This window comes from Oncorhynchus mykiss, chromosome 28, assembly GCF_013265735.2.
Source record: "Oncorhynchus mykiss isolate Arlee chromosome 28, USDA_OmykA_1.1, whole genome shotgun sequence".
In the NCBI taxonomy this organism is placed as follows: domain Eukaryota; kingdom Metazoa; phylum Chordata; class Actinopteri; order Salmoniformes; family Salmonidae; genus Oncorhynchus; species Oncorhynchus mykiss.
Window position 1 is genome coordinate 4,522,421 of NC_048592.1, and position 11,316 is coordinate 4,533,736.

At 38.8% G+C, this 11,316-nt stretch overlaps 1 protein-coding gene across 2 annotated transcripts in view; it reads left to right on the plus strand.

Annotated features, from left to right (window-relative positions):
• Window positions 1–3,671, plus strand: part of LOC110508375 (serine/threonine-protein kinase OSR1) — a 31,039-nt gene extending 27,368 nt beyond the window's left edge. The window contains exons 15-17 of one of the 2 annotated variants that reach the window (XM_021588872.2): window positions 809–877; window positions 2,903–2,967; window positions 3,092–3,671. In XM_021588872.2, the coding sequence (XP_021444547.1) occupies window positions 809–877; window positions 2,903–2,967; window positions 3,092–3,166 (209 nt within the window). In that variant the 3' untranslated portion in view covers window positions 3,167–3,671. Of the gene's footprint in view, window positions 1–808; window positions 878–2,902; window positions 2,968–3,091 lie in introns of those variants that run through there. The other variant, XR_002471295.2, reaches the window with a different exon arrangement.
• Window positions 3,672–11,316: the final 7,645 nt, after the last annotated feature.

An 11,316-nucleotide genomic window follows, 5' to 3' on the forward strand; every position in this document is an offset into this window, starting at 1 on the left:
TTTTTTGCCCCACTGTAAATTACTGATTCTGCAGTTTTTTTTGTTCTTCTGCTTCTGTCCTGAGTGAACTTCCCTTCAATTGCTTTAATAAACTCTTATAAACTGGATAATGAGCTCTGCCTGAGCCTTGGAACAAGTTTCCCTCAACAATCCTGCACTTATGTAGGCTTGCAATAACAAAAAGTTTGACTACTTAAATGATTTCACCCATATATTTTTTATAATTTGTAGACATTTCTAACAACATAATTCCACTTTGACATTATGGGGTATTGTGTGTAGATCAGTGAAACAAAATATGAATGTAATATATTTTTAAATTCAGGCTGTAACCTTACAGAATGTGGAAAGAGTCAAGATGTGTGAATACTTTCTGAAGGCACTATCTAACCATTAAACAAAAGTGGACCATCGCATTCACCCAAAAGTCTGATGATATCATAAAACCAGTGAATCCAGATTAGCAAAACGTGTGATGGGATTCGCACTCAAAATATTTTGCATAAAGCTAACTTTTACTGCTTCAGAGCAGATGTTTCAACTTAAGTCTTCTTCATGTAGGTTAAAATCTTTTCCTATCAGAAAACGCATTTATAGGGATCAACAGGTGAGAAGCAGGTGTTTCTAATCAGGGTTGCCAGTCATCTGCATATCAGGGCTATGTGGCTATGTTACAATCACATATATGGACCTATCACACTTTTTCTTCTCACATAACTAACCACTCCTGCTCTGTTTCTCTCTCCCCATCTATCTCTATATCTCTCGGTTCTGTTATCTCTCTCACTCACTCACCTACCTTCCTCAGATTCATCAGATGGAGTGTCTCAGGAGTTGGTATCCGCAGGTCTAGTCGATGGGAAAGATGTAGTGGTTGGTGAGTATGAAACCAAAGCTTAGAGAGGTCGACTGTAGGATAACAAGTCCCTGACTATGTTAACTTGACCAAAGCTACTAGAGGTCAGTGAAGTCACAGGTCAGGCTGAAATGACTGACTGAGACAACACATTTTGGTTATGTGGAAATATAATATTTTATAGTGTGACATTTAGAAAATTGAGTGTGCTTTAAATGCCAGGATGTCATACTCATTTTGGCTTTTCATCTAGTAGATTTATCTGCACACTAAGGAAGAGAATTGCATTTTCAGACGCATGTGTGTTTGACAACAGCTGATAATCAAAGAAAGGGACAGGCTGTAGAAAAATGAACAAATGGCTGGAAACAACGCAATTGCGCATTAGCTGACACATTCTCAGTATGGGTGAGCCTAGTGTCGTGTCTTTGGCATCATTAAAGTGAAGACTTATCAAATCAGTTCTCTGTAGTTATTATTACGTGATTAAATTAATCATGTACATGTAATTAACCAGGAAATCAGGGCACCAAGGAAAATCTTCAGGTTACAAAGTTATAATTTTCCTAATGTAACTTTTCAGATATTTTAATATCTGACCAATTAGTCTTCTAATTAATGAATCATTCTTTACCTCACATTAGTCTCATCCCAAATGTCATTGGTTATCTGCATGAACCCAGCCTTCACTATGAATCATCCATACATTAATAATTTATTTACTAACTAAATAATCACAGAAATGCATAAACAAACAACAATATATATGGTTACAAGGAAATGATAAGGGAAGTGGGTGTGGACTGAGAAGGCCGGGAAAAACGAGTCACTACACAGTTGATAATTATCATAATTCAAATGCTAATCCTTTGCACATGAACGCCCACTCATTCGGGAATAATTGCAATCAATATATATATTTACGCTCAGTGTGTCGTTGTGATCTCTTGGAATCGTCCTTTTCTGTTGGAAAGTTCATCCGAGATTCTCTCTGTGTCCAAGGAGTCTTTGGTTAGAAGGAATATTTCACAGTAACATTCAGGAATGTTCTTATAGATAGATGTTTCGGCGGTTGTCGGTCTTCTTATTCCAGGTCAACATAAATTCTAGCTGCAGACTAGTAATTAGTATAGAAGATTTGCTCTTATTCTGTCGGTATCGATAGTCTGAGTTTAACAATTTCCACCAGTGTAGCCAATGCTCCACGTGGTTTGGTTAGGAATTCAACAACCGAGGAATGCATGGTCTCAACTCAAACCTAGCCATCTCGGTAATCGAGGTACACTTGGTCTGAAGTGGGCTTCTCCAGCCGGGGTTTATATTCGGAACAGCAGAAAAGGGCTGTCCCATGACGCCAGATCAATGTCTGTGCTCATGGGGCTGGCCAATGACTTAGTTAAACTTTAAAGGGAGTTGGATTCTCTTTCAACAGTTTAAATTCACATGACATAATTTCACAAATAGTTTCATCTTTACTCATTCATTTTATACAATAATTAGATGCAAATCTCATAACGGAGACTCTTGTATATACAGAGTTATGGTAATGTGGCTGTATTGTATCTCATGAGGTCACAAACATTAGTCAAAATGGACAGGTCGTAGCTGGATTCTCCACCGACCGTTTACACGTTCTCCAAAACATGGATATTGTTCAGTTCTCAAGTTCTATGAGGTAGAAGAAGTTCCTTTGTTCTACTGTGAACCCTCTCTCTCTATACTGCATGAGGGAGAGAGTCTCCTCCAGGAATTTATGACCTGAGATAACAGAGCCTGGGTGTAGGGGGAAGAGAGAGGGGTTGCTTGCTATATCTAAAGAGGACCACGCCATGACACTAGTATGTTGATATGTGTTGCTTAGTGCATACGTTTTACAAAACAGTATGTTCTAAATAGTATGTAGAACGATTCGTACACAGTATGTAGTTTTAGTAAGTAGTAGGCAAGACAAATATCAGATACGGTCATTTACTCCAGAAATGGCAAAAATTATGCTGGTTTTTAGAGAGGTTCAGATTCCTTATTCCACATCTGTATTCTTTCCAGTTGCTGCCAACCTGCAGAAGATTGTTGATGATCCTTTCAACAATAAAAATGTAACTTTCAAACTGGTAAGTTCAATATTTTTTGTTTCAATCAAAGCTGCCATTTGTGTCCTGTTGAAACAGCATTATGCCCTGCTCAACATTCTACAAAGACAGATGCACTGAACATTTCTTTCTCTTTCTTTCTCAGGCATCTGGCATAGACGAGTCGGAGATCCCTGACGATGTCAAGCTGATGGGTTTCGCTCAGCTCAGCATCAGTTAACTCAATATTCCGTCAACAAAGGAGAACAAACAGTATTGCACAGCGGCATAGTTCTAAATTCCAAGACACCACTACTGCCAAAGAAGAGAGCCACAGTGCATTTGTCAACCTGTAGGGTTATTTTCTTTACTGAAACCTGCAGTGTTAGTTAAAATGGGCTCTGAGAATGGGACCAGTGTAACAACAGTTAGGACAGGAACAGTAAATCACACTTGAAAGAGTTTACAGCAGTGTATCTGGGAGGGAGGACGGCGGGCATCGCAATCGACATAATCATCATCGACTTAAAAATGAAATGAACGTTTCTTATTTCGTTTTCTACATTTAGCTCTACAATCCAAAACATATTTTAATATAACTCTCTTGAGTTCTGGAAGTGATGACTTACAGTGCCTTCAAAGTGTTCAGACCCCTTGACCTTTTTCCACATTTTGTTATGTTACAGCCTTATTATAAAATGGATTAATAAAAAAAAATCCTCAAATCTACACACAATACCTCATAATGACAATGTGAAAACAGGGTTTTAGACATTGTTGCACGTATATTAAAAATAAAAAAAACGAATACCTCAGACAGGATTGTGTCGAGGCACAGATGTCTGCAGCATTGAAGGTCCCCAAGAACACAGTGGCCTCCATCATTCATAAATGAGAGACGTGTGGAACCACCCAGACTCTTCCTAGAGCTGACTGCCTGGCCAAACTGAGCAGTCGGGGGAGAAGGGCCTTATAACTCTCATTCTGACAGAGCTCCAGAGTTCCTCTGTGGAGATGGGAGAACCTTCCAGAAGGACAATCATCTCTGCAGCATTCCTCCAATCAGGCCTTTATGGTAGTGGCCAGATGGACGCCACTCCTCAATAAAAGGCACATGACAACCCGCTTGAAGTTTGCTAAAAGGCACCCAGATCATGAGAAACAAGTTTAATGAAACCAAAATTGAACTCTTTGGCCTGAATGCCAAGCGTAATTTCTGGAGGAAACCTAGCACCATCCCTACAGTGAAGCATGGAGGTAGCAGCATCATGCTGTGGAGATGTTTTTCAGCAGTAGGAACTGGGAGAGTTGTCAGGATTGAGGGAAATATGAACGGAGCAAAGTACAGAGAGATCCTTGATGAAAACCTGCTCCAGAGTGCTTCAGACCTCAGACTGAGGCGAAGGTTCACCTTCCAACAGGACAACCACCCTAAGCACACAGCTGTAGTAGCTGAGATCCGGAGCACTCTGGAGCAGGTTTTCATCAAGGATCTCTCTGTACTTTGCCCCGAGTGGCTTCGAGATAAGTCTCAATGTTGAGTGGGCCAGCCAGAGCCCGGACTTGAACCAGATCGAACATCTCTGGAGAGACCTGAAAAGAGCTATGCAGCAACGCTCCCCATCCAACCTGACAGGGCTTGAGAGGATCTGTAGAGAAGAATGGGAGAAACTCCCCAAATACAGGTGTGCTAAGGTTGTAGCTTCATACCCAAGAAGACTGCTGTAATCGCTGCCAAAGATGATTTAACAAAGTACTGAGTAAAGGGTCTGAATACAAAGTACTGTGTAAAGGGTCTGAGTACTTATGGAAATGTGCTGTTTATGTGTTTTTTAAAAATGTATTTATATAAATTAGTAACATTTTCTAAAATCCTGTATTTGCTTTGTCATTTCTGGGGTACTGTGTGTAGATTGATGAGGAACCAAACCAATTGAATAATTTTTTGAATAAGGCTGTAACCTAAGAAAATGTGGAAAAAGTCAAGGGGTCTGAATACTTTTCGAAGGCACTGTAAATGCCTGTTTATAAACTACCACTGAACCAGTGCACAACTGAGTGTTGTGTGTAATAGCCACCACTATTAGGCATCCTTGTACTGTTATCTGAATTATATAATCTGCCTCCCCAATGGCCACCTTATTCCCTATATTGCGCACTTCTTTTGAGCAGGGCCCTGTTCAAAAGTAGTGCACTATGTAGGGGAGGGGTGCCATTTTGGATGCAGACTTAGTATATTACGAAGTGTGAAGGAGTTATTTAGTGAGGATCTATTACAGTATGGATTTGTAAAAGAGTGAGTGAATGGCTGATGAAAAGTAACTTCCCTTGATAACATTATTGATATTGAACTATAGGGGCCTCCAGTCATGAATCAGAAATAACTGGCATCATAGTGTATATCATTACATACGCTGACATGCGCTTTCTTAGGTGTCATGCTTTCCTTGGTCTATCTGTTGACATAAGCTGTTATAAGCTCTCATAGGTGTTTTAAAAGTTGACATTAGCTGTCATAAGTTATTACTTGGGTTACTTCCCTGTTTTAACCTCTCATTGGTGTATCATTATGTTGATATTGTATATTGCTGTTGTGTTAGTGGTTCAACTTACCCCAGACAGACCTATATCATTGCTCTAACGAGGAAGGGGTCTGTTCAGAAGGCAGCAATATTACAGGACATAATGAAACGTTTGGATAGATATGTATTGTGTAGAACAGATAGGATTGCATGTCGTATAGATTTGGGAATTGGGTCTGCTCTATTCATTACATTTCAGTCTGAAAATATTCTGAACGATTATCCAGAGTTAATACTCAGACAGTAAAACAATAACTTCCTTCGATCTTGATTATGGTCTTGGGACTATGCAATTTTGTCTCTGTGATGTTCATGACCAGCGGTTCAGTAGTTACTGGACCTCTGTACTCCCGCTAGCTACCTAGCTAGCTGTCATCATGATGGCTGTTTCTTTTTCCTAGATGGACAAATTCATTTGTATCGTAGCCTTGTGCTCCAATCCATCCACACTCACCTCAAAGTCACCAACAGTTGTCACTCCTACTTTACGTTCTATGTTTGTTTGTTTTGTTGGTTGGTTGGTTGGTATGTGTGTTTCTGTAGTGTTCCATGGGCTGTGTGTGTGGGTTAGCTAGTTCAGGTACTGTTGTAAATCGGTCTATTTAGCAGATATTGTATTTCCAAAAAGGTACGTTACATTATAATGGCAAGTCTTTCACACACGCTCCCAAAGGTGTGTATGTGATTAGGAAGCAAAGCAAAGTATCAACTGTTTCTGGAGTACATTTCTAAGGAGGAAAGAATGCTCTTTAGTTGTACATATGATTGTGGCGGATAAACAGCTGGTATACTTGATCAGTAGCTTATCCAGTATCTCTACAGGTTTAAATAATTGGTTGTTTTATAGATTTTTCCACTAATTCCAAGTTTTGTTGCTAATCATGCCATGTGATTTGCTGAATTGGTTCCTTATTATTGATATTAACGTACATATTTGAGTTAGTTAGTTCACATTCTATGCTTTTGTTGTCATGGAGATAGTAATATGCATTTTGTTTTTTGCATTGAGACTTTTTGAATCACTGAAACCTGTAGAATTTTGAGTTTCCTGTAGAAATACAAACTGGAATGATGTCACTCAAGAAATGTAAAAGTAGGCCTAGCTAACTAACAACACAATGACACAGAACTGACACAATTCCCACTGGTGTGATATGTTGCTTTCAGACTGAGCAATATGTTGAAGAATGTTACCCCGTGTGTCAGTCTGTTTGTGCCAACTCCCTGTTACTCATTTTCTTGCCAAACAATACAATTGGCATTGGCAAGAGCATAAACATATCTTGGACACCCAGGCTAGAAGAATGTGTGAGCTGATAGCAAAATGTCCTGGGTTTTAATCTATTTTCCCTCAAATTATAAAGCCAATGTTGTCTGGTCGATATCGGTCACAAGGCAAACTCTTTGAATGATTAGTATTTATTATGACACTTCTGATTGATTTAACTTTTATGATTTTGTTATTTTTATTTGTAGGAAGTTTTTTTTATGTCTTTGGAACGCATATATATTTTCGACATTAGGTGTATCATAAAACGTGCAAGTGATCAAAATTGAAGAATGCTATTTGTGAAACCTTAGCATTAAATGACAAATTGATGTCAGGAATTAAAAGCACTTTGCAGAATCAATGTTGTTAATGTGTGGTTAAAATTGCCATCACACAAAAACATGAAAATAAATAATTCTGGTCAACTATTTCTAAAATAGGTGAAACGGTAAATAAATTCACATGGTTTGAACCAAGTCCCAAGAGTTTGTTTTCTTTATATACAGTGCCTTCAGAAAGTATTCACACCCCTAGACTTTTTTAACATTTGGTTGTTAGAAAGTGGGATTAAAATGATATTTTTCTTTCAAATACCTTGTCAAAGTGGAAGAAAATATAATTTTCTAATGAAAAATAAAACATCTTGATTAGATAAGTATTCAACTGCCTGAGTCAATACGTGTTAGAATCACTGTTGGCAGCGATTACAGCTGCGAGTCTTTCTGGGTAAGTCTCTTAAGAGCTTTGCACACCTGGCTTGTACAATATTTACCCATTATTCTCTTAAAGTCTTCAAGCTTTGTCAAGATGTTTCTTGATCAATGCTAGACAGCCATGTTCAAGTATTGCCATAGATTTAAAACCCGATTTTAAATCTGTAACTAGGCCACTCAGGAGCATTCAATGTCATCTTGGTAAGCAATGCCAATGTATATTTGGCCTTGTTTTATGTAATGGTCCTACTACAAAATATGCAGGTGCTGATGAGAGGTAATGGGCGACACTATTATAGACTATTAGACAAAATGTATTCACTGTTTTAACGGATTTGCCCCCCAGAAAGGGAGGTGAGCAAAAAACAACAAGTGGGTAAGGAATAACAGTACTTTACCACATTGTCCTAGGCACTTGTGCAGGCTCTAGGCCTACTGTGAGCTTCAAGAGTTACATTATTCCATGCGAAAACCTACACTATTTTTCCAAAAAAGTGAGAAATTCCATGAGAAATGAAACACAATGGGAAGTATAACTTGTGACAGTTTCTTTATTCCTGGTAAAAATAAGTGTAATCCAATCTCGTAATTTTATGTGACGTAAAGGGTAATGGAGTAGACTATTTAACATGTTTTTCTAATTCAAGAATTATTGATAAATAATTGTCATCTTATTACAATTTTGATGTATAATGAGTTCATTACCAGAATGCATCTCTATAGCCTATAGGCGTTAACAAAATATTCATTCAAACATGATTAGGCTTCTCATAAATCCAGCCATAGCATATAGCCCATCAAAATAAAACATGTTGTTTATAACATGCACATTTAGAAGCATCGATATAAATATAGAGCAAGCTAAACTAAATTCGAGCCCAGTAACTTTGCTCACCCCATAATACTGGCTTCCACGAAAAGCCCCCATCTGGGAGACCAAATCATAGATCAAATCATTGAATCTGCTAATCTGCACGCCAGTGGCACGCACACACTTCAATGTACTTTGCTGGACATGCTAGCCTCTCTAGGCTAGGGGGCGGTATTTTCACATCCAGATGAAAAGCGTGCCCAAAGTAAACTGCCTGCTACTCGGGCCCAGAAGCTAGGATATGCATATTATTAGTAGATTTGGATAGAAAACACTCTTAACTTCATATGGCTGCAGGGGCAGTATTGAGTAGCTTGTAAATGGCCAGCTCCTCAGTCTCAGTTGCTAATATATGCATATTATTATTAGTATTGGATATAAAACACTCTAAAGTTTCCAAAACTGTCAAAATATTGTCTGTGGGTATAACAGAACTGATATTGCAGGCGAAACCCTGAGAAAAATCAAACCAGGAAGTGGCTTCTATTTTGAAAACTCCATGTTCCATAGCCTCCCTTTGCTGGATTTACAGGGATATGAACCAGATTCATTTTCCTATCGCTTCCTCAAGGCGTCAACAGTCTTCAGACACAGTTTTAGGCTTTTATTTTGAAAAATGAGCCAGAACGATAACATCGCGTCAAGTGGTCACATGAGTTTTGCTCGCTCAACAGAGTTTCCGCAGCCATTGCTTTTCCCTCTCCTACTGTGAAAGACATTGACGGTTGATATATTATCGATTTATATATTTTAAAAACAACCTGAGAATTGATTATAAAAAACGTTTGACATGTTTCTGTGGACATTATGGAAACCATTTGGAATTTTTGTCTGCGTTGTCGTGACCGCTCTCTCCTGTGGATTTCTGAACATAATGCGACAAACAAACTGAGGTATTTTGGATATAAAAATAATCTTTATGGAACAAAAGGAACATTTGTTGTGTGTGTAACTGGGAGTCTCGTGAGTGAAAACATCCGAAGATCATCAAAGGTAAACTATTCATTTGATTGCTTTTCTGATTTTCGTGACCAAGCTTCCTGATGCTAAGTGTACTTAATGTTTTGTCGTGCGATCGATGAACTTACACAAACGCTTTCGCTGTAAAGGATCATTTCAAAATCTGACACGACAGGTGGATTAACAAAAGGCTAAGCCAAATTGCACTTGTGATTTCATGTTTATAAATATTTGTAGTAATATTTATTGAATGTAGCGCTATGCTACTCAGCGGTTGTTGATGACACTTATTGAGATAGGGGGATTGCAGCCATAACAAGTTAAGTTTCTAAAACTGTTTGAATGATGTCTGTGAGTATAACAGAACTTATTTGTCAGGCGGAACTCCGAGGACAAACCATCCAGGAAAATTTTGTTTTGAGGTGGCAGGGTTTTCTATGTGGATCTAGATTTCTAAGGCACTTGCCTGCAGTTCCTATCGCTTCCACTGGATGTCAACAGTCTTTAGAAATTGGTTGATGTTTTTCTTTTGTGTAATGAAGAAGTAGGGCTGTTCAGAACGAGGGTCGAGTCTAGTGTACTGTTTGTTAGGGTCGCACGACCTGAAAGCTCGCTCCACTTTGTTTTTATCCGCTATTGAACGCAGTTTATCCCGTCATAAATTTGATTATTTACGTTAAAAAATACCTAAAGTTGTATTAGGAAAGTTGTTTGAAATGTTTGGACAGAGATTACAGGTAACTTATTAGATATTTTGTAATCATGTTGCGCGAGTTGGAACCGGTGTTTTTCTGGATCAAACGCGCCAAATAAATTGACATTTTGGAGATATAACGACGGAATTAATCGAACAAAAGGACCATTTGTGATGTTTATGGGACATATTGGAGTGCCAACAGAAGAAGATCTTCAAAGGTAAGGCATGAATTATCGTTATTTCTGAGTTTTGTGTCATGCCTGGCGGGATGAAATATGATTGTTTGTTTGATGGGGTGCTGTCCTCAGATAATCGCATGGTCTGACACTGTGGCTGAATGAACAAGAAGATAAGCTTTATTTTGACATATTGCATGTGTATTTTTATGCATGTTAAATATTTACAATTCTGTAGTTTGAATTTGGCGCACTGCACTTTCACTGGATGTTGGTCAGGTGGCGTCCCATCTAGCCTAGAGAGGCTAGCGGTTCTCGGCTGCGCATCATCACTTCAAACGCATTCCGTCGTGGTGTTATCTGTTATTACCGGTAAAATGTAAGTTATGAATCGCAAATCACCATATAGCGACATACTTCGATTTTATCAATCATTTTGACTTCAATTTGGTTGTCCAAAATACTATCAGCTGGCACTGCGTATTTGCTGATGAATGCCCTGATCTCTGGCCAGTCAATTGGTTAAATGACATTGTTGTTTCGTCTATTCGCTTCTAATAGATCTGAAAAGAATGCATTAACCTTGAATTTAACCGACTGTTTGTTTATAATGATGGACACCCCACGTTTAACCTGGACATATAAACAGTAGGAATTCACACTGTATTCAGCCATGACTGCATGAGAGAGAAATGAAACATCTGCATGTCGCCTGCAGTTGAAAGCGTATGCGTTTCACTGTCCAATCTGAGGCTCGAACATGATCCGAGTGTGTGATCTCGGGCTGTTTGGTCTCTTGCTCATCAATTTGGGAAAGCCTCAAACGGGAGCGGACAGTGGATTACAAACAAAGCCCAACAAAGTAACACACCTGATTGTTATTATTATTGGTGTGGAGAAAAGTAAGGCGGGGCATCCGTTAAACAGTAATTCAACTTTGCCCGGCCTTATAGAGACTTAGCCTAAGTAATTGAGAATAAGCAGTGCTTTCCACTCTGTGTGCTCTTGTCTTGGAGAGCTTGTTTGCTCTGCAGGTCTTGACAAGGAAATATTGTCTGCAGACCACTTGGCATTTCTACATTGGCTGGTTACCTGCATTAGAAGGCGGGGTTTCGAAACAGG